Source organism: Dendrobates tinctorius, unplaced genomic scaffold (assembly GCF_039654945.1).
Source record: "Dendrobates tinctorius isolate UK_male_01 unplaced genomic scaffold, ASM3965494v1 ptg000294l, whole genome shotgun sequence".
Taxonomy (NCBI): Eukaryota; Metazoa; Chordata; class Amphibia; order Anura; family Dendrobatidae; genus Dendrobates; species Dendrobates tinctorius.
Window position 1 is genome coordinate 2,083,591 of NW_027361961.1, and position 24,233 is coordinate 2,107,823.

General features: G+C 46.6%; 1 protein-coding gene across 1 annotated transcript in view; it reads right to left on the minus strand.

The window, feature by feature from the left end:
• The window catches only part of LOC141072996 (uncharacterized), a 47,166-nt gene that overhangs the window by 18,804 nt on the left and 4,129 nt on the right, over window positions 1-24,233 (minus strand). Inside the window, exons 2-6 of the mRNA XM_073560268.1 lie at window positions 3,203-3,350; window positions 2,918-3,073; window positions 2,712-2,835; window positions 2,535-2,632; window positions 2,246-2,336 (exon numbers count right to left, since the gene is read on the minus strand). Coding sequence (XP_073416369.1) covers window positions 2,246-2,336; window positions 2,535-2,632; window positions 2,712-2,835; window positions 2,918-3,073; window positions 3,203-3,280 — 547 coding nt within the window. The 5' untranslated portion in view covers window positions 3,281-3,350. The remainder of the gene's footprint in view (window positions 1-2,245; window positions 2,337-2,534; window positions 2,633-2,711; window positions 2,836-2,917; window positions 3,074-3,202; window positions 3,351-24,233) is intronic.

A 24,233-nucleotide genomic window follows, 5' to 3' on the forward strand; every position in this document is an offset into this window, starting at 1 on the left:
TATTATTATTATTATTATTATTATTATTATTATCAGTAAAGAATGAGTAACTAGTGGTGAAACCTCTCTGAAGTAATTAGAGTATGGGGCTTGGTGGCTCTTGGCAATCTAAACTATCATAAGGGCCAATATTTTCTGTTAGATGAGTTTCAAGAAAAAATATTAGACATTTAAAGAGAATTTTTATAATACTGCAGAGCTGGGGCTTCATGTTAGATCTTGCACATTTGGAAGAGGTAATGGAGACTTAAAAAAACAAAGCTACTCACATAACTGAGGCAGGCTGATCCTACCTCAATTAAACTATCATCCAGAATAAACATGTAAAAAAAAGACTTTTTTTTGTTCTATGTTACATCCCCAAAAACAAAGTCTGCATGAGGGGAGAACTCCAATACTAAACTGGAGTGGCACTGGAGTTTATGGCGGACCATTGGAGCTACTGTAAGTCCTGACCAGAAAAATAGAGAAAGTATTAGCGCCCCCATTTCAGGAGAGATTGTGCAGTAATCGGAATCCCTTAGGATCGAAAACATAATGGAATTTATGATGTGTAGTGAATCCATGAAACCTGGGCTCGAGCCATGCCAACACATCTCCTGCAGACGTGAATAAATGAATATCACAGCAGTGAACCACGCACAGCTTACAGATATATCATGGCACAGGTGTTACATGTTTTATGTAATTTATCACAATCCTGTTTGACGTTAGTTGGTTTTAAAAGAAACTGAAAAGTCAGGATAAAGGGAAACTCTGTTGTTTTTAGGGCTGGCGGAACGCACCAAATTATAAAATAATAGTAGGTGTGTTCGCAGCCCGGGGTCCACCGTGCAGAGGTGGTACACTGCTGCTAAGTAATGGCGGAAGAATTAAGCGGTGTGAAACCAGACACACGTGGGTTACGTCACCCAATGTGAACAGGGGCGAACTCTGTTAATGCACAGAGCCGCACAACCGCTGAACGTAGATGCCGGAGCCTGTTAAGCTCACAGAGCCCGGCCAAAAGAGCGCACAGTGTACGGCCACAGAACTCTACCCCAAGGACATGGGGTTAGAGTCCTTCTAGGCCCACTGAGCGCGCGGCGTCACTGCCGCGAGCGCCGCTATAAACGCTGGCTATTGAGCACGTGCACTGAGGCGTGCCGAGTGCCTGGTGAGGACTGATTCCTGACTCAACCTCTGACCTACCTACGCCTAAGCCTGGGCGCTAGCAGGCTAGGCTGCACAACACATGCGTACCAAGGGTAGGGGTTTCTTAATAAGTCATTCACCAGAGACATTCATACGTGCATACATTACTCACTCCACATAGTCCGTAAATACAGTCTATCCTAGCACATAGCCGAGCGGCCATGCGAACCTTTTATAGCCGCAAGCGTCCGGGACCTTCCTGGCTTCTCGAATGAGCTAATCCGAACAGGAGCAGGACCTGAGCACGTGACCTTCGATCTCCAATGGGAGATCACTCCACGGGCATGCTCAGTGGCCCGACATGGGGACTTAGTCCCTGGAGAATCTCGCTGCAGAGCAGCATGTATTGCCATAGCTGCGACAGAGGTGGCAGCAGCAAGCAAACCCACGGAGCTGGTCTGGGCAGAGCGCCTGGACCGACGAGTTTGCTGAGCAACCTCCTCTGTGGCTGGAGAGGATTGGGAGACCGCTGGAAGTAAGCCTCGGGATTCTCGCTGCGCAGCAACAGAAATCCGACGCCTAACAGTTGTTATTGTCCAGAAATTCACACTTGGCCTCACTGCACATTTAATGTTGTCGATCATAAAAGCAAAGTTTGGCCAGAAAGACCAGACCTGGTCTTGTAGGGACCATATGAGGACATTCAGCAGCACAGAAGGAAGAGAAGGTAGATTCATCCAATAAGATATCAGGGATCTAGGAAGTCAACAGCATCATTACCCTCTTACAGGCCCATCATAATATCTTGTCAGCACATTCTACGTACGCTGTTATTTGGCTTTGAAGTTTACAGACCTGAGCAGGTAATGGTCAGTGTGTTCTAATCCCCAGGGATTTGTGGATCCTGCAGGTTGTAAGCTCTATACAAAAAGGTTTTCATAATTTCACAAAGCGATTTAAACATTTTTGGATGGAGGAGAATGTTGTGCCCTACCAGCAAAATGGGGATCACACGATTGTGACACGTTCGAACTACATCATTGATAAAGCAGCCACAGCTGGTGATTGAGAAGAATCTGTGACTTCTCTGTATTTTATGGTTGCTACTCACCTGGGTAGTCATATGTAAGAATCTCCTCTTTACACCTCTCATCACCCCTGACATATGTTTCCATGGCATAAATATGGGTAAGATCTTCACCCTGAAACAAATATTGTAAAAGTTACAGACAGATGGAGAAGTCACATCTATGATCAGCTCTAATCCTGCCATCTCCACCGTTCTCATTACACAAGTATAAACCATATAATACTGGTGGATAAAACAAGACTGAGCACAAGACCTTCACAGCCGTCTACACATCATAGGGTAGATCTCCTGACACCTTCTCTCCATCTACCTGATGATCCTGAGGAACATTAGGATCTTCTTGTTTACAGTCCTGTGGAAGAAGAGGACGGGGACATCTCTCTGGTGTTGTCCTCTTACTGGATAAATCTGGAGGAAACACATACAGGGACTGAATTCATTCTTTACATACAGATAATTATAGGCTGTGTATATTTAATCCTATTACCTGGTGATGTGAGGGGCTGGGGAACTTCCATCATAATGTCCTCATACAGATAACTGTGTACTTCTAAATACTCCCACTCCTCCAGGGAGAAATAGACGGCGACATCCTGACACCTTATAGGAACCTGACACACACAATGATAACGTTATCCCCCAATCCCTTCATAGCGTTACTGTATAATGTCCCAGCATTCCCAGCAGTGTCACCTCTCCAGTCAGCAGCTCAATCATCTTGTAGGCGAGTTCTAGGATCTTCTGTTCATTGATGTCCTCATATATCAGTGGGTGAGGTGGAGGCCCCGTGATTAGGCTCAGGGGTCTTTCCCATCCCTCACTAGAGGTCTTCTTCACTACTGTGTAGTCCTGGTTAAGGAGAGACACATTAAGAAATGTCACTACAGATATTTCCAGACTCCTCACCTCGAGTTCTGTCCAACAGTTGTATTGCCATAAATAAAAATTATGTAATGTGACGCCATCAGAATCTCTCACCTCTCCAGTAAGCCGGAAGAGGATCTCTAGGGTGAGGTGTAATATCCTCTCCACCATCTTGTCCCTCTCCATATCCATTCTTGGGTAGTTAAGAAAAATTCTCTTAATATAGAAGATGTCCACTGACAGGATCTGATATTGTAGGGACCTGAATAGGAAGACGATGAGACGATGAATCATTATAAAGAATTCCGTGTAATAATACAAGTACTGGAGACAATGAGGGGAAACATTTCAGAAGATAGAACGTGTAGATGTTGTATTCTCTAGTCTTATATGGACTGGAACATAATAATAAATTTTATTTCTATAGCGCCGACATATTCCGCGGCACTTTACATTTCAGAGGGGACTTGTACAGACGATAGACATTACAGCATAACAATAGTCACATAGATCATATCAGATACCAAGAGGAATGAGGGCCCTGCTCGCAAGCTTACAGTCTATGAGGAAAAAAAAGGGAGACACGAAAGGTGGGTGGTCACAGTTGCCCTGATTGTATGGATCAGCCGTAATGTTAAGTGTGTAACAGTACAGACACACATAATTTGAATTGCTGACTAAGAAATCTCCTCCATGCTCCCAATCACTGACTATGTTACTCACTGTTTCGGCAACTGATTTGCTGTAGGAATCACAAGTTCGTTAGAACAGACCAAAAAATACAGAGACCGACGGGGGACCCAAGCAACAATTATATTTTTATTATTTTACAACATTCTGTTTTTTTCCATGACCTCTAATAAAACCTATAAATTTTAGGCCACAGACAACAAGCAGGTTCTCCCTCGGAGTCGGCAGCTGAATACGTTTCTCATAGACTCATCTTCCATAACGCTAATTCTCGTCTCATTTACCGACACTGGAATCGGCATTAGCAAAACTGCAGGAGATATTCATTACACGTGACAGAAGAAATAACTACTTCATGATGAGGACGACATCTTCATCTTCTACTACAGTCTAGAAACATATTTGGCCAGAGTCCGTCACTGACTCCATCACTACCGGCCGTCTATATGAATGTTTCCCGTCTTCCCCTTTTCAAAAACACAATCAGTCTCCCTCTTACCAAACTCTACCCCCTCCAATCTGTCTTGAATGCTGCAGCTAGGATCATATTCCTTGCCAATCGTTACACCGATGCCTCTACTTTGTGCCAGTCATTACACTGGCTACCCATCCACTCCAGAATCCAGTACAAACTTATTACCCTCACCCACAAAGCTCTCCAAGGCTCAGCACCACCCTACATCTCCTCCCTCGTTTCAGTCTACCACCCTACCCGTGCCCTCTATTCTGCTGATGACCTGCCATTTCCATATCCAAGACTATACACGTGCTGCGCCAATTCTTTGGAATGCACTTCCCAGGTCAATATGATTAGTCCCCAATCGCTACAATTTTAAGCGTGCTCTGAAAACGCATTTATTCAGACTGGCCTATCGCCTCAACATATTAACCTAACTATCCCTGTGTGGCACAGTCAAAAGTTTTACCACAACCAGATTCCCCGCATCATGTTCCCACATGCTTTATGCATCTATTAGCCCTCTGTGTCTGTACTGTTACACACTTAACATTATGGCTGGTCCAAACAATCAGGGCAAATGTTACCACCCACCTTTCGTGTCTACCTCTTTCCTCATAGACTGTAAGCTTGCGAGCAGGGCCCTCATTCCTCTTGGTATCTGATATGATCTATGTGACTATTGTTATGCTGTAATGTCTATCGTCTGTACAAGTCCCATCTGAAATGTAAAGTGCTGCAGAATATGACGGCGCTATAGAAATAAAATTTATTATTATTATTCCCCGCACTGTAATCTTCTATCACGTTAAATTTTATGTCTGATTCACACAAAGAAGATTGAGGCTTTCATAAAAGCTTTTTTGTTTTCAAAAACACAACGGACAGACATTACCAAATTTTTTGGACTATAAGACATACCAGACAATAAGACGCACCTAGGTTTTAGGCGGAAAATAGAAAAAAAATTGAAGCAAAAAATGTGGTCATGATGCACTGTTATGGGAGGGGGATCTGCTGCTGACATTGTTATAGGGGTAATAGGGTCTGTATGTATATATATCTCTCATCCTGGTATATATACAGTATGCCCCAATCCTAGTATAAGTAGCTCCATTCAGGTATATATGATTTCATTTATGATATGCTTGTCCTCATCCAGTTATATATGGCCCCCATTGCAGGTATACTTGGCCCCTTATCCTGGTATACATGACCCCATCCTCATCTTGGTTTACATGGTTAATCATCCTGGTATATATGGCTGGTTCCCAACCCCATCCTGGTATACATGGCCCCCCTTCCTGGTATACATGGCCCCCATTCCCACCTTGATATACTGTACACAACTCCCATTATCATCGTGGTATAGATGCCACCTGATCCTCGTATACATGGCCTCCATCACACTGCTCACATAAAAAAATGAACAATTTTACTCACCTTCCCTCTGCATGGCGTCTTGTTTTGGTGCCATCAGCTGATTTCATAGTGTAAGCAGCGCACAACATGTAAGCAGCCTCCACACGCCGAGGTCAGCTGCCAGAATATTCACTGCTCCCCATGCCCGGGAATATGGGAGTGGGGAGCAGTGAATATTCATTTTATTTAATAGTGGTTGAGCAATCATGTGTGTCTACTATTAAAGAGATGAATATTCACCCCCGTCCGCCTGGGTTATTGGAGGGGATTTTAATGTTATGTTTTCAGACACATTGGATAGGCTCTCCATACATAGAATGCAGCCAAACAGATCTCAACGTAGATTATCTGAGGACTTTAGAAAACTAATACGCAGGTTTGGCCTTTTTGATCTTTGGCGTATTAACCATACCACACAGCAGACCTACACCTTTTTCTCCCCTCCGCACGATACTTATACTAGAATAGACTTCCTTTTTGGCAATATACAAACACTCAGACTGACATTAGACACAGATATTGGGATAATATCGTGGTCGGATCATGCACCTGTAATGCTCACCCTCACTCAATCCTCAGCACAGACTAAAGTATGCCATGGGAGACTCAACGAGACCCTGCTTAAGAGACCGCAACATTGAGAGGAGTTGGGGGGGAAGATAGCTGAATATTTTGACATTAATAAGGAGTCAGTTTCTGATTTTTCGACTGTGTGGGAAGCACACAAAGCTGTTTTCCGGGGTGACTGTATAGCCCTAGGTTCTCGTATTAAAAAGGATAGAGCTCACCAGACGGGCTTGCTTGTTGCCCAGTTGAAGGATCTTGAGGCTAGGCTAGCCGCTACCCCATCCAAAAGAATCTTAAGGGATATTGTCTCTACGCGCTCCAAATTAAAAGACATTATTAACTACAAAACTGAAAAAATGTTACTTTATAGTAGAGAAAAATACTATGAAAAAGGAAATAAGTCTCACACACTATTGGCGAGACAGCTCAGGGATGACAAAAGTCAGTCTTCAATATATGCTCTCAGAGATGAAAAGGGAGCAATAATATATGACCCTGTTAAAATTGCAAATATGTTCCAGGGATATTTATCTAAACTATATAACTTACCGAGCAATTTGCCACCGGACTCAGATGTGGGGAGGGGAGTTATGCAATCCTTTCTCCAAAAGTGCAATCTTCCTTCACTTACTATAGAAGCTGTGTCTTCTCTTAACGGGGATATCTCGCAGGAGGAGGTTTTGGATGTCCTTTCTCTTCTTCCCAATGGTAAATCCCCTGGTCCAGATGGACTAACGTATTTCTACTATAAAACACATAGCACCATACTAACCCCGCACTTAGTCAAGTTATTTAACAAATTCTTGACAGGCTTGCCAATTCCACCCACCATGCTTCACTCTTATATCACCCTTATTCCCAAACCAGGAAGGGACCCTTTAGAATGTGCCAATTATAGGCCTATAGCCTTACTTAATGCAGACTTAAAATTTTTTACCAAATTGCTGGCTCTACGGTTGTCTACCCTGCTTCCCCATTTACTTCATAAAGACCAAGTGGGTTTTGTTACATGCAGACAGTGGGGAGATAACACAAGAAAGGTAATTGACCTTATTGAAGTGATAAATAAAACAGAGAAATCAGCACTTTTACTTAGCTTAGATGCTGAAAAGGCTTTTGATCGTCTTGGGTGGCCATTTATGTTTCAAACACTGGCTCATTTCGGCATTTCGGGACCTTTTATAACCGCCCTAAAAAGTTTGTACACACACCCATCGGCGGCTGTAAAGTTACCCCATGCATTGTCTCAGCCTTTTCCAATTTTTAATGGCACCCGTCAAGGTTGCCCACTCTCTCCATTACTCTTCGTTATGTGTATAGAACCACTAGCTGCGGCTATACGCCTCGACCCGAACATTGGGGGAGTGATGGTTAGAGATAAAGAATTTAATCTGTCTTTATTTGCTGATGACGTGCTCTTAACTCTGACCCAGCCACATACAACCCTACCCAGTCTGCATTCACTTCTAAAACATTTTGGCCAGCTCTCGGGTTATAAAATAAATAAAGCAAAAACGGAGGCTCTTCCCCTTAATATTCCAGACAGATCATTAAGCTCCTTAAAAGGTAATTATAACTACAAATGGCAGGATACTGCCCTGAAATATTTGGGAGTGCAGCTGACCTCTAGATACAACTTATTATTCAAAATTACCCCCAATTGTTTTCTGAATTGAAACAAATACTTAATAAATGGAATAACTTACCACTATCCCTATTTGGGAGAATATCAGCGGTTAAAATGGCTATTCTCCCTAAGCTACTATATTTATTTGAGACTCTCCCCATTGCGGTCCCTCCTGGAGACCTGAAGGGTATTCAGTCTTCTATCATCCACTTTATCTGGGCCCATAAAAGGCACAGGATCAAAAACCAAATTATGTTAGCTAGCAGAGATAGAGGAGTTTTGGGTGTTCCAGATATTACCAAATATTATTGGGCAACTCATTTGAGATGTATCCCAGCCTGGTCTGCACCTAGAGCATTCTCTAGGTGGATGGAGATTGAGAAGTTGTGGATGGCTCCAATCCACCCCAACTCTTATCTATGGGCAACTACCTCAAAAAAACTCGACTCAGGCTGGTTTCACATTTGCGTTTTTTAGCGCTGGAAAAAAACGCATATGTGCGCATGCGTTTTTTCCCCTATATTTAACATGGGTGCGCATACCTGCGCGCTTGTAAGCGCATGTATGCGATTTTCATGCGCTGCGTTTTTTTGGGGTGTGCATTTGTATTTTCCAGACGCAGCATGTTGCATTTTTTGGCCCTGCAAAAAAGCGCATGCGCACATATGCGCACGTTTTGCGCTAAAAATGGCCATTATAGCCTATGGATGCGCATATGTGCGCACTGGCTTGCTCATGTATGCGTTTTTTTGCATATGCGTTTTTTTTTTTTAACCATGGAATTTAGGGGTTTGGGTTAGAGTTAGGGTTAGTTAAGGGGGTTTAGGGTTAGGGTTAGGGTCAGGGTCAGGGTTAGGGTTGGGGTTTGGGTCAGGGTTAGGGTTAAGTATGGTTTGGTTAAGGGTTAGGGTCAGGGTTAGGGTCAGGATTAGGGTTAAGTATGGTTTGGTTAAGGGTTAGGGTCAGGGTTAGGGTTAGGGTTAGGGTTAGGGTCAGGGTTAGGGTTAGGGTTAGGGTTAGGGTCAGGGTTAGGGTTAAGTATGGTTTTGTTAAGGGTTAGGGTCAGGGTTAGGGTCAGGATTAGGGTTAAGTATGGTTTGGTTTAGGGTCAGGGTTAGGGTTAGGGTTAGGGTCAGGGTTAGGGTTAGGGTTAGGGTTAGGGTCAGGGTTAGGGTTAAGTATGGTTTTGTTAAGGGTTAGGGTCAGGGTTAGGGTCAGGATTAGGGTTAAGTATGGTTTGGTTAAGGGTTAGGGTCAGGGTTAGGGTTAGGGTTAGGGTCAGGGTTAGGGTTAGGGTTAGGGTTAGGGTCAGGGTTAGGGTTAAGTATGGTTTTGTTAAGGGTTAGGGTCAGGGTTAGGGTCAGGATTAGGGTTAAGTATGGTTTGGTTAAGGGTTAGGGTCAGGGTTAGGGTTATGGTCAGGGTTAGGGTTAGGGTTAGGGTCAGGGTTAGGGTTAAGTATGGTTTGGTTAAGGGTTAGGGTCAGGGTTAGGGTTAGGGTTAGGGTTAGTTAGGGTTTAGGGTTTGGGTTAGGGTTAAGTATGATTTGGTTAAGGGTTAGGGTCAGGGTTAGGGTTAGGGTTAGGGTCAGGGTTAGGGTTAGGGTCAGGGTTAGGGTTAGTAAAGTCATGGTTTGGGTTAGTGTGAGGGGCCACCTAATGTTGGAAAAAACCGCAAACGCGGTAAAAACGCACTAAAAACGCATACAAACGCATAAAAACGCTGCGTTTTTTTCATGCATGCTCATAAAAATGCTTGAAAAAAATGCAGCAGTTGTATGCTTTTGTATGCGTTTTTTCAATGCTTTTTTTGCGGGAAAAACGCGCTGCAAAAAAAAGCAAGTGTGAAACTAGCCTCACACACGTTGGGACCAATAGCTTTCACTAACAGGATTTGGAATACCTGTATGAAAAAATTCCCACTGATGTCGAAATGCTCTTCACTAACCTCCTTTTTGTTTAATCCCAAACTACCAGACAGCTTTAGGGGGAACTTGATTAAGTTGTGGTTTGATAAGCGACTTTTTTGTTTTGCTGATATAGTTGATAGTCACTCTAGATCCTTGTTACCTTTTGATAAGATACAATCGGGCTTCGACTTACCTTCAAACTCTTTCTATCGGTATTTACAAATTAGGCATTATATGCAGTCTCTTTACTCTTCCTTAGTAGTCTCCAAACCAACCCACTTTGAGAGACTCTGCAGGGCAGGAGTATCGACCAATCTATAGGATTTTATTAGACCCGTATCCGGAGGAGTCTCCAAGACACTCCTATATGGACAGGTGGGAGGGTTTCTTGGGGGAATCTCTTTCTCCGGGTGTGTGGCAGGGGGTCTGGAGGAGGGCAACTCAGACTTCCACTTGTTATACGTATAAGGAAAACCAGTTTAATTTACTTATGTTTTGGTATCATACTCCTTCGTTATTGCATAAATTTAATCCTAATATATCTGGGCAATGTTGGAGATGCGGTTCTGATGATGGAGACTTAACCCATATTTTTTGGACTTGATCAATTATACAAGGGTTTTGGAGTAGGGTCAAAACTTTAATCTTCGAAGTTATGGATCTTCATATTCCATTAGACCCTAAATTCTACTTGCTCAATATCCCCCCAATCCAGATTGGAAGTAGGATTCAGCAGATTCTTTTACATCTGACCACAGCCGCAAGATGTTTAATAGCAAGGAAGTGGAGGCTGGCTTATCCTCCGTCACTTAACGAGTTGCATTCCCGAATACAGGACATACGAAGTATGGAACATCTCACTGCTTTAATAAATAATACTGCACAACTGACACGCAGCCAGCACCACTGTCTTGTGTGGGGACTGTGGTGCATAATCTCGCCTTAAACCTCAGGGCAATTTTTTTGTGCTGTTGCGGTGCTGTGTTCACAGCGAATAGGACGCACGCACGTTACTGCACAACTGACACGCAACCAGCACCACTGTTTTGTGTGATGACTGGGGTGCGTAATCTCGCCTTAAACCTCAGGGCTATTTTTTAGTGGCATCACCGCTGCCTTGTGTGGTTACTGGGGTGTGTAATCTCGCCTTAAACCTCAGGGCAATTTTTTAGTGGCAGCATCTCTTTTTTTCTGCTGCTGCGGTGCTGTTTGTAAAACACAAAGCAGTACTAGGCTGTAGTGCTATCTTCCACAAAGCACTAACTGCTCCTTGTTCCCCAATATCTGCATCTGAACATCTGCAACTATGGCAGAAAAATACAAAATGCCTAAAAAGGCTGTTGTGAAGGGACAGGGACGTGGACGTGAGGTCGTTGGTGCCCAACAAGGCACAGAGTCTGGGAGACTGAAGAAGGTTGATGCATCTAGGTTCCTGGCGAAGTTTCCCGGTCTGGAACATAAATGGGTCTGGAAGTCAGAAGAACAAGAGCAGATACTGTCTTGGATGGCTGATAAGGCCTCAACGAAATGTTCTAGCAGCACCTAATCGTCCATGACAAAACAGTCTACTGTCTATACAGATAACGCAGGATCATCCTATTCTCAACCAGTTACTAGTCCATCACCCGGTCAGGAGTCACAGGAAACATTTGACCCCAACCTTGGTCACTCCGAAGATTTGTTTGATACATTTCCTTGCACTGCCTCTGGCCTCTCACCGCTCAACATTGAAGAGGAACGTGAGGGGGTATCGTCTGTTGATGATGGCCAAAAATTTGAAACCCCATGGCCAGACGAAAGCCACTTTCATCCACGTGATATACCGGGTGAAGAGGTGGAGGCTGATGGTGATGACACACAGTTGCCATCTGGCCAGTCGCCAATATCAACACAGAAGGAGGATGACATGGACGATGAGGTGGTCGATGATGAGACCACCGATCCGACCTGGACCGTTGGCACGCATAACCAGCACAGCAGCACAGAGGATGAAGGTGGATACGTAGCACCAACAAAGGCATCAAGGGCTACTTGGTTGAGGAGAGTGCGAAGTGTGTCAACTGTTGCCAAGAGCAATCCCTCTGTGCCCCAAGTCAAGGCAAGGGTGCGTTCAGCCGCTGTCTGGAAATTTTTTTCCAATAGTCCTTCTGAATCAATCAAATGTCATCTGTAGCAACTGCCATAGGAAGCTGAGCAGAGGCCAGGGCAAAGGCAACCAAAGCACCACCAGTATGCGGAAACACATGGCAGCAAGCTCCCCAGTCGGTGGGCTCAATAACAGGGTACCAAATCAGTGTCTGCGACTGCGGGTCAAACCACTGCCATGTCGCCTGTGATACGTCCTTTCCAATCTGCTGGACAGGATGCAGGTGATCATCATACCTCTTGCTCTCAAGCTGTGGTTGCACAGACACAGGCTACAACAAGCTCATCCACTTGTTTGTCCCAGGAAAGCGTCCAATTGTCCCGTGCCCCAGATGTATGAAAGAAGGCGTAAATACCAAGCCACGCACCCACAAGCACAGATACTGAACGCGCACATTGCCAAGTTGCTAGTCGTGGAGATGTTGCCGTTTAGGCTTGTGGGGACACAGTCTTTCCGTAATCTTTTGGCTGTGGCTGCCCCACGATACCAGGTTCCCAGCCGGCACTATTTTTCCCGGTATGCCGTCCACGCGTTACACCAGCACGTCTTAAACAATCTAAAGCGTGCTCTCACCAACGCCGTAACCGGGAAGGTCCATCTTACAACAGAGACATGGACAAGTACTTGTGACCAGGGATGATACATCTCTGTCATGGCACACTGGCTCAACCTGGTGGAAGGTGGGACAAAGTCTCAAACTGGACCATCGACACATATCCTGTTAGGAATGGCGGAACGCACTAAATAAAATAATAATAAAGTGTGTTCGCAGCTCGGGGTCCACCGTGTAGTAGGTGGTATAACTGCTGCTAAGTGGTGGCAGACAAGCAATATGGCGGCATGATGCACATGGGTTAAACTTCACCCAGAGTGCGAAGAGCAGCCTCTGTTCACTCACAGAGGTGCCGCAACAAAAAACATACAAAGCGCTGAACCAGTTAGTGACACAGGCTTCAGGTAGATGCACACACGGTACAGTCATATGTAAAAGTTTGGGCACCCCTATTAATGTTAACCTTTTTTCTTTATAACAATTTTGGTTTTTGCAACAGCTATTTCAGTTTCATATATCTAATAACTGATGGACTCAGTTATATTTCTGGATTCAAATGAGGTTTATTGTACTAACAGAAAATGTGCAATCTGCATTTAAACAAAATTTGACCGGTGTAAAAGTATGGGCACCCTTATCATTTTCTTGATTTGAACACTCCTAACTACTTTTTACTGACTTCCTGAAGCACTAAATTGGTTTTGTAACCTCATTGAGCTTTGAACTTCATAGCCAGGTGTATCAAATCATGAGAAAAGGTATCTAAGGTGGCCACTTGCAAGTAGTTCTCCTATTTGATTCTCCTATGAAGAGTGGCATCATGGGCTCCTCAAAACAACTCTCAAATGATCTGAAAACAAAGATTATTCAACATAGCTTTTCAGGGGAAGGATACAAAAAGTTGTCTCAGAGATTTAACCTGTCAGTTTCCACTGTGAGGAACATAGTAAGGAAATGGAAGAACACAGGTACAGTTCTTGTTAAGCCCAGAAGTGGCAGGCCAAGAAAAATATCAGAAAGGCAGAGAAGAAGAATGCTGAGAACAGTCAAGGACAATCCACAGACCACCTCCAAAGACCTGCAGCCTCATCTTGCTGCAGATGGTGTCACTGTGCATCGGTCAACAATACAGTGCATGCATAACGCCTTTTTGTATGACCAAACAACTCAATCTTTGTTTCATCAGTCCACAGGACCTTCTTCCAAAATGTAACTGGCTTGTTCTAATGTGCTTTTGCATACCTCAGGTGACTGTTTGTGGCGTGCTTGCAGAAACGGCTTCTTTCACATCACTCTTCCATACAGCTTCTCCTTGTGCAAAGTGCGCTGTATTGTTGACCGATGCACAGTGACACCATCTGCAGCAAGATGATGCTGCAGGTCTTTGGAGGTGGTCTGTGCCCGTCACACTGAGACTCAGCCAAGACACATAACAACTGTCGAGTGGGTGTGGATCGCTGATATTTGTGAGGTGCTTGATAACTTTGAGTACTGCACCAAGCTTGTGAGCGGCGATCAGGCTTTCTGCAACAGCATGCATTAATAGGGAGAGATACGCCAAGCAGGTCCAAAAGAGGTGGTCGTAAAATGTCCACAAACTGGGCCATCTTCAATAAACCGGCTCATCACCAAGGACTACCTGGAACAGTAGCAATGTCAAGGAGGGAGAAGTTTAACAAGATGGTCAACGACTATCTAAGTGACCATACCTGCACCCTTCCTGACACTTCTGTACCATTTAATTACTGGGTATCCAAGCTGCATAGTTGGCCTGACCTCTCCTTCTATGCCTTGGAGGTGCTGGCCTGCCCTGCTGCTAGTGTGATGTCAGAGCGTGTTTTCAGTGCCGCTGGGGCAATCATCAGACACACGCACACAGTTGACTACAGAGAATGCAGACAGGCTGACTCTGATCAAATTTAACAAGGACTGGATTTCACAACAGTATTTAAGCCCTCCAGATGACAGTATCCCAACCTAAAGTCACCCAAAACTTTATTTTTTGTAAAATTGGTGATCACGTCCATCCCTTCCCATACAAGCCCCTTTTCTTCTTCTTACACGTTTTCAAATAGTGCTTCTGCCACATGTACCTCATGGTCAATAAGGTAAAAAAACAATGTTATGTTAATGAATATTTCCCATCAGAGGCACTTGTGATGAGAGTGAGACCCTTCTTCCTTCAACAACCATGGTATCATGCCCCTTGGGCTAATTTTTGGAGACACTATGGCTATGCCTGGACACTGGACACTGTAACCTCTATGCTAGTAGTCCTAACTACGTCATAATTGTTTGGCTCTTCGGACCTGTCTTGCGTCCTTCATCAACTATGATACAGCCCCTTGGGCTAATCTTTGGACACACTATGGCTATACCTGGACACTGGGCACTGCAACCTCTATGCTAGTAGTCCTAGCTTCATCATAATTGTTTGGCCCTTCAGACCTGTCTTGCTTCCTTCATCAACTATGATACAGACCCTTGGGCTAATTTTTGGAGACACTATGGCTATGCCTGGACACTGCAACCTCTATGCTAGTAATCCTGCTGAAGAAAAGCAGGCCCAAATCATGATGCTGCTACCACCATGTTTGACAGTGGGGATGGTGTGTTCGGGTGATGAGCTGTGTTGCCTTTACACCAAACATATCGTTTGGCATTGTTGCCAAAAAGTTCGATTTTGGTTTCATTTGACCTGAGCACCTTCTTCCACATGTTTGGTGTGTCTCCCAGGTGGCTTGTTGCAAACTTTAAACAACACTTTTTATGGATATCTTTGAGATATGGCTTTCTTCTTGCCACTCTTCCATAAAGGACAGATTTGTGCAGTGTAAGGCTGATTGTTGTCCTATGGACAGACTGTCCCACCTCAGCTGTAGATCTCTGCAGTTCATCCAGACTGATCATGGGCCTCTTGGCTGCATCTCTGATCAGTCTTGTCCTTGTTTGAGATGAAAGTTTAGAGTGATGTCCGGGTCTTGGTAGATTTGCAGTGATATGATACTCCTTCCATTTCAATATGATCGCTTGCACGGTGCTCCTTGCGATGTAAAGGTTTTGAAATTTTGTATCCAAATCCAGCTTTTAACTTCTCCACAACAGTATCACGGACCTGCCTGTTGTGTTCCTTGGTCTTCACGACGCTCTCTGTGCTTCAAACAGAACCCTGAGACTATCACAGAGCAGGTGCATTTATACGGAGACTTGATTACACACAGGATGATTATATTTATCATCATTAGTCATTTAGGACAACATTGGATCATTCAGAGATCCACAATGAACTTCTCGGGTGAGTTTGCTGCACTGAAAGTAAAGGGGCCGAATAATATTGCACGCCCCACTTTTCAGTTTTTGAATTTCCACAAAAATTTTAAATAACTAATACATTTTGTTCAACTTTACAATTGTGTTCCACTTGTTGATTCTTCATCCAAAATTTACATTTGGTATCTTTATGTTTGAAGCATGATATGTGGGAAAAGGTTGAAAAGTTCCAGGGGGCCGAATACTTTCGCAAGGCACTGTAGATTTATATAACTGTGCTTCCAACTGCTCAAATCTATTGGTTCAAGAAATAGATCAGTGTTAGTAGTCTCACCTAAGGGAGGGATCTTTTGCTTTTTATCTTTTTTCTCTCTGGCACTGCTCCTCCTTGCACAAAGGAGGGGGAAGCAGTCCTGGTATATGCAAAATAGAAGGGTGTGTGGACTGGGTCAAGCCACTGGACCTAGTCAGATTTATATCATTCAACTTCTGATCTGAACCAGCCTGTGTGTATTTCACTCCATTCAATGTTAGCAAGCAGTGTGAATGGCAACCATATCATTCAACTTCTTTGCTCTAATTCATCTGTTACATTGCTCTCAGTACTTACTGTTGTATATCCATGGGGGGGAACTCTGTAGATGTTATCTCAGCAGAAGTGCTATAGCATAGAGATAGAATCAGGACTGCGTCTTTGATCATCTTTTGCACACCAGAATGTGTGGAGCAGCTGTTGCTAATTTATAACTAAGCAGCTCCTACAATCCCTCTCTCCTGGCCCTATAGTGGGGTGTATAAGTTTAGAATCCTTCTTAGGGGAAGACGCAAGTGAGGGGTCGCAAGCATCTAGCAAAGCATCGTATTAGCTAAGCATCCAGCAAAAGACAGTTACTCCAAGACAGTTAGTCAGGACAGGAGTCAGGTAACCCACCCTTTGCTCTCCCTTTTATCCATGTGCTTTATTTCTATCCTCTTGTGTTCCCTTGCCATCCACATTCACTGCCCTATCCCTCCTCCATCACCACTCATACACATCAGTCCCTCTCTCCTTCCCTCTTCCATGTACATTTCCCATGCACTCACCTTTCTGAAAAACCTCAGCCCATCTTGCCCAAACACATTGCACAAAAAAACTTCTAACATTTCAAAGAACTACTTGCTCTTTATGTTCCTACTTCTACTGATTTCAGGGGATATCTCCCCCAACTCCGGTCAACCACCCCTCAACCTCAACCCCTACTCTTCCCCTTATAAAAACCATAATAATCTTATTAATATTACTTGCACTCCTTCATCTCCTTCTTTCAACTGTGCCCTCTGGAATCCACGGTCTGTATGTAACAAACTTCCTTTCCTGCACAACTACTTTCTGAACAACTCTCTGAATCTGTGGGCTCTCACTGAAACCTGGATAAAGGATTCTGACACTGTCTCCCCTGCTGCCATTTCCCATGGTGACTTACAATTCCCCGAGACCCACAAACAGACCTGGTGGTGGAGTCGGCATACTCCTGTCCCCACAATGCACCTTCCAGGTCATCCCCCCAGTTCCGTCAATCTCATTCCCTTCTTTTGAGGTCCACACCATCAGGCTCTTCCGTCCTCTCCCCCTCAGAGTAGCAGTCATATACCGTCCTCTAGGCTATACCACCCAATTCCTTGACCACTTCTCAGCCTGGCTCCCACACTTCATGTTCTCAGAACTCCCAACCCTTGTCCTGGGAGACTTCAACATCCCCATTAACAACCCCACTTCCACATCTGCATCCGAGCTTCTAACACTAACCACTTCTCATTGCCTCTCACAGCTCTCAACCTCTGAGACACACAAAGACGGTAACACCCTTGACCTGGTCTTTGTCTGGCTTTGCTCAATTTCCCACTTAAATAACTCACCGCTTCCCCTCTCTGACCACAACATTCTCTCCTTCACGTTCACAAATCCTCACCCACCCCAGCACACTGCTTCCTATCACACATTCAGAAATCTACAAGCCATTAACCCTCTGACACTTTCAGACTCCCTACAATCTTCCCTGTCCCCAATCTCCTCCTTTTCCTGTCTTGATCTGGCTGTTCATCACTACAATGACACTCTTAGAAGCACGCTTGACCAGGTAGCGCCCCTCACCCTCAGAACCTCCAAACACAGAGTAAAACAGCCCTGGCTCACATCGCAAACTCAACTTCTCCAGAGATGCTCTAGGAGTGCTGAACGCCGATGGAGAAAAACCCGCACACCAAAAGACTTCATCCACTTCAAATTTATGTTAAGAACCTATAACTCTGCCCTTCACCTTGCCAAACAGACCTACTTCACCACCCTGATCTCCTCACTATCCAACAACCCCAAGAAACTGTTTGACACCTTTCACTCCCTCCTCAGGCCAAAAGCACAAGTCCCTATCACAGACATTTGTGCAGATGACCTGGCCTCCCACTTTATAGAGAAAATAGATAATATCCGTCAGGAAATCCGCTCCCAGCCACCAAGTGCTGTGACTCCCATCCCTACCTGCATTTCCCCTGGCTCACTTTCCACATTTGATCCCATCACAGAAGAAGTCTCCAGATTCCCCTCTTCTTCTCGTCGGACTACATGCACTACCAACCCCATTCCCTCACATCTCCTCCAGTTTCTCTCTCCAGTCGTCACAATTCACCTAACTACAATCTTTAATCTCTCCCTCTCCACGGGCATTTTCCCTTCTTCCTTCAAACACTCTATCGTTACTCTATTACTAAAGAAATCCACTCTCGACCCATCCTGCACACACAACTACAGACCAGTCTCCAATCTCCCCTTCATCTCTAAACTTTTGGAGCGCCTAGTCTGCTACTGCCTTACCCATTACCTCTCCACTCACTCCCTCTTAGACCCTTCACAGTCCGGCTTCCACCCCCTACATTCGACTGAAACTGCACTCATCAAAGCTACCAATGACCTTCTGACATCAAAATGTAACAGTGAACACTCTGCTCATTCTTCTCAACCTTTCTGCAGCTTTTGACTGTTGACCACTGTCTCCTACTCTCTAGGCTCCAGTCACTAGGCATTAGGACAGCGCTCTCTCCTGGTTCTCTTCCTATCTTTTTGACCGCTCCTTCAGTGTTTTGTTTGCTGGCTCCATGTCATCTCCTCTTCCTCTCGCTGTCGGGGTACCTCAGAGCTCAGTCTTTGGTCCCCTTCTCTTCTCTCTCTACACGGCCCCAATTGGACAGACTATCAGCAGATTTGGCTTTCAGTAACATCTTTATGCTGATGACACACAACTATGCACGTCATCCCCTGACCTTACCCCCACTGTACTACAGAACGCCAGTGACTGTCTGTCTGCAGTCTCCAACATCATGTCCGCTCTCTATCTGAAACTTAACCTCTCAAAAACTGAACTTCTTCTGCTCCTGCCGTCTACTAACCTCCCTAAATCTGACATTTCCCTCTCCGTGGGTGGCACCATAATAACACCCCAGCAGCAGGCGCGCTGTCTGAGTGTTATGTTTGACACCAATCTCTCCTTCACCTCCCATATACAATCTCTTGCCCGCTCTTGCTGCTTACACCTAAAGAACATCTCCAGAATCCACCCTATTCTCACCATGGAAACAACAAAAACCCTCACTGTCACATTGATCCACTCCCACCTGGACTACTGTAACGCTCTATTATTTGGCCTCCCCGTTACTCGACTTTCCCCTCTCCAGTCCATACTTAATAATAATAATACAGCAGCCAGGGTCATCCATCTGGCTAATCGGTATTCGGAGGCATCCGCTCTTCGCCAGTAGTTACACTGGCTGCCCATTCATTATAGGATCCAATTCAAAGTACTTGTTCTCACCCACAAAGCTCTCCACAGTGCGGCACCCCCCTACATCTCCTCCCTCATTTCTGCCTATCGGCCTAACCGACCGCTGCGCTCTGTAAACGACTTTCGACTAACCTCTGCACTAATCCACACATCCCACTCCCGACTCCAAGACTTCTCACACACTGCGCCAATCCTCTGGAATGCTTAACCCCAAGAAATTAGGACTATCCACAATTTGCACAGTTTTAGGCGCTCCCTCAAAACGCATTTGTTCAGAGCGGCCTATCACGTTCACTAATCAAAGTCATTTTATGTGTAAGTGTGCATGTGTGGGGAGGAGGACCCGGAGGAGGACCCCCATATAGTGATTGGGCCGGAACCAAGGGGACCGCCATCAGAGTTATTGAAGGAATCACATCAGGAGGATTATAGAGGGAGACATGCGACTGAGGTTGTCAGGGCAACAGGGGGCGGGGCTAGGGTAAAAGGAGCAGGGGACGCGCTGAAGTGGCAGTTGGGGAAGAGAGAGAGTGAAGGCAGGACGCAGGGTGACTTGCAGGGGCACCAAGAGGAGCCTGTGAGGAAAAAGCTGGACATTTACCGACAAGAGAGACGTGAGAGACTGTTCCCAGAGACTGCTCCCCGCTCCCGTTTTGAGAGAAGCATCCCCGCTACCCCCGCCTTGGCGAGAGAGGAACTTTACCTCAGGTTGTGGCCGTGAGTACCCGTAACCAGGCCACAGAGGCCTGGGCACTTCCCCCCAGCCTTCCCCCATCACGCCGACCCGGCCGTCACCGGCCTGAAGATACGCCACCTCGTCACAGGCGAGATAAAAGGCTCGCTACCCTGGCTTTGGGAGAGACTCCTTCATAAAGGATGGCTACAGGTCATCTGGGGAACTGCGTCATCACCGCGCGCCACCTCCAACATTTTCTTCAGGGCCTGTTGCGCCCCAACGGCATCGCTTTCTTCAGGGCCTGTTGCGCCCCAGCGGCAGCGTTTCCTTCAGGGCCTGTTGCGCCCCAGCGGCAGCGTTTCCTTCAGGGCCTGTTGCGCCCCAGTGGCAGCGCTTTCTTCAGGGCCTGTTGCGCCCCATCATCATCATTTTCTTCAGGGCCTGTTGAGCCCCATCCCTCCCAGGAGTAACGAGGCGTCAGGACAGCCGCCTCAGCGACCTCTACGCGGCTACGTTCACGAACCTGTCAGCCCTTGGAAGGTTAAGTACTGCAATAGTGTTGTTAAGATTGTTGAGTCCCTGCGTGGACTGTTTGTCCCTGTATTTCTTGTCTGTTCAGTTAAGCCCCAGCGGCTAGTTTGATAAAAAGTTATTTCACCAACCACCATCCGTCTAGTGTCTCGTCACTGCATCCTGCGAACCTGCAGAACCCTACACTTGGCGTAGTCAGCAGGATGCAGTCTCCAAGCGTAGACGGTGGTGGCGCAGGTCAGGGGGAAGCTGTAGACTCTGTAAATAATGAGGGCCCCCGTACTAGCATTTCATTGGGGCCCATGCTGAACAACCTGCCTAGATTCTCCGGCTCCAATACTATGCTATGGAGCTGGACAGAGCGAATGCGGGGGCTCTTTCGGATGCACCCAATGACCCCTGACCTGGAAGCTGAAGTGGCACTCATGGCCCTAGACGGGGAGGTGCGGCGGTCAGTGATGTTGAAACCTCCGGGGCACCGCAACACTTTTGAAAAGGTGTTGCAGATAGTGGAACAGACCCACGGGGATCCCACTAATGTGGGAGAGTTAAGGACCCGTCTGTTTAGCCGGATGCAGGCAGAGGGGGAGACGATTACTCAGTATATGAATGTACTCCAAGAGTTGCATACGGCTATTGAAAGAAAAGACGGGGTAGGGGTAGGACCTGTTGACATTACCCTACGTGACCTACTGGTGACTGGACTGCGAGATCCACTGATAAAGCAGGCATTACGGGAACAGATCAGAATGAATCCCCAAATAGACTTTTCAGAAGTGGGAAGTCAGGCACGGGTTCGGGAGCAAGAGCAGGGGATGGCGGTTCCCGTGGGGAAGGTCCGAGGTGTGGAGGCCTCCTCGAACACAGTTGAGGAACCTCAGTGGGTGGAGGAGATGAAGCAAGAATTGAAAAATATTAAGAGCGAGTTGGCTGAAGTAAAGAGAAGAACCGAACCAGAGACTGGGCGACCCAGTGTTAATCCCGGTCCCTGGGGGTCACGCTCTCCGCGGGGTGGTCGATCTCTATCGGCCCAGTGTTATGAGTGTGGAGAACCAGGCCACTTCGCCCGAGAGTGTCCGCGGCGTGGGAGATACCCACCCCGGCGGCCATTAAACTAAAGGGCTCCGGGCTGGGGGGACGCCGCTCGGAGCCGAAAACCACAACTAGGGGTGGTGGAAGTCCCGAAGATTTGGTAGCAAAGTGTCCGGTAGTTTGGGCAGAAGTAGAGGGCCGGGCCGTCCGGTGTCTGGTGGACACGGGGTCACAAGTAACCACTATGCCCGCAGCGTACTTTTAACGAAACTTTCCGGAGGCAGCAAGGCCTCAGTGGGGGCCCATGATTAGACTAGTAGCCGCCAACCAACTGCCGGTTCCGGTTGCCGGGGTAGTGTGGGTGCAGGTGACGTTGTGCGGTAAACCCCTCGGCCGCAGAGGGGTGGTGCTGACTCAAGGAGAAGCTGATCAACGACACCCCGTCACCCTAGGCATGAATATTTTAAAAGAGTTTGGTAACCTGTTGCTTATTGATCCCACACAAAGGACACTGAAGCAGTGGGGTTCTCGTACAGCTCAGGGACAGGTATTCCAGCAGCTGGTGCGAGGTGCGCGGGTGCATCGGGACTGCCAGGAGGGTGAGGCTCTGGGCAAGGTCATCGCGTCAGCGGCACCCCTGCTTGTGCTGCCTCCTGGACAGACAGTGGTGGCCCTGCCAATTCGGGCTTCGATACCTTTGGAAGGCGTAGAGGTGCAGGTGGAGCCGTGTCCCTCAGAGCACTTATCTCCTGGCATACTGGTGGCCCGTTCCCTCACTACGGTGCGAAAAGGAACCGTCCTCGTCCGCTGCGTTAACCTTGAAGACCGAGATACCATTCTGAAAGCACGGACTGTACTGGCCAAACTAGTAAAGCCTTTAGAAGAAGTGCTGCCCGCTCCTGCGGTTCAATTACTAGTACACCCCGAGGATCCTTGGGAGGTAACAATACGAGTCTTACAGGCCCACGAAGTCTCAACACAAGAGAAGGGCCGAAATATTTTGGAGCAGATGCGGGCCGAGCTTTCTGGACTAACTGCGGCCCAACTTTCACAAGTCAAAGCATTACTGGGACAGTACCATGAAGTATTTGCTAGTCATGAGGACGACTTTGGGTGTACCACCGCCATCACTCATGAGATTCCCACAGCAGGGGCGGCCCCTATCCGAGAACGATATCGACAGATTCCGCCACAACTCTATCAAGAGGTGAAAACTTTGCTGGCTCAGATGCTACAAAAAGGGGTGATACGGGAAAGTCAAAGCCCTTGGGCGGCCCCCATCGTGTTGGTCCGGAAGAAAGATGGTACACTACGATTCTGTGTGGATTATCGTAAATTGAATGCTTGCACTATTAAAGACTCATACCCACTGCCCCGCATAGAAGAATCTCTGTCTGCATTGGGCAAAGCAACATATTTTTCGACCCTGGACTTGGCCAGTGGCTACTGGCAGGTGCCCATGTCAGAAGAGGACAGAGCTAAGACAGCGTTCATAATGCCCATGGGACTGTTTGAGTTTAATCGAATGCCATTCGGGCTGGCCAACGCCCCCAGGACATTTCAGCGATTGATGGAGCGATGTCTAGGGGATCTCAATTTTGAGGCCACATTGATCTACCTGGACGACATCATTGTCTATGCCGCCTCCTTCGAGGACCACCTGAAGCGGTTGGGACAGGTACTCAGCCGACTGCAAAAGTACGGGTTGAAGGTGAAGCCTCAGAAATGCCACCTATTTCGCTCTCAGGTTGAGTATCTGGGTAATGTCGTTTCGGCAGAGGGTGAGGCCATCCCGGGAGAAGATTGCTGCTATCCAGGAATGGCCTACCCCAGAGACGGTGAAAGATGTGCGGGCTTTTCTGGGGTTAGCTGGATATTACCGTCGTTTCGTAAAGAATTTTGCATGTCGAGCTCGAGCCCTGCATGACCTGCTAAAGGGGGCTCCCGCTGGGGCCAATGGGCGAAAAATCCAGTGGCAACACCCTCAGGAAGAGGCCTTCCGAGATCTCAAGGCTGCACTCTCGGATGCCCCAGTGTTGGCTTATGCGGATTTCTCTCAGCCGTTCATCCTGCACACTGACGGGAGTCTTCACGGGCTAGGGGCTGTGTTGTCACAGGTTCAGGATGGCCGGGAGAGGGTGATCGCATATGGAAGCCGTTCACTCCATGACTCCGAGCGTAACCCTGACAATTACAGCTCTTTTAAGCTCAAACTCCTCGCAGTGGTGTGGGTTATGACGGAGAGATTCGCAGAGTACCTAGCGGGCTCCGAGGTGGTAGTGCGAACTGACAACAACCCACTGGCTCATTTGGAAAACGCCAAGTTGGGGGCTTTGGAGCAGCGATGGGTGGCCCGAATGGCGAAATACAATTACAAGATTATTTACAAAAGAGGGGCCGAGAATGTTCATGCAAATGCTCTCTCTAGGATTCGACATACAACTCCCGGACAG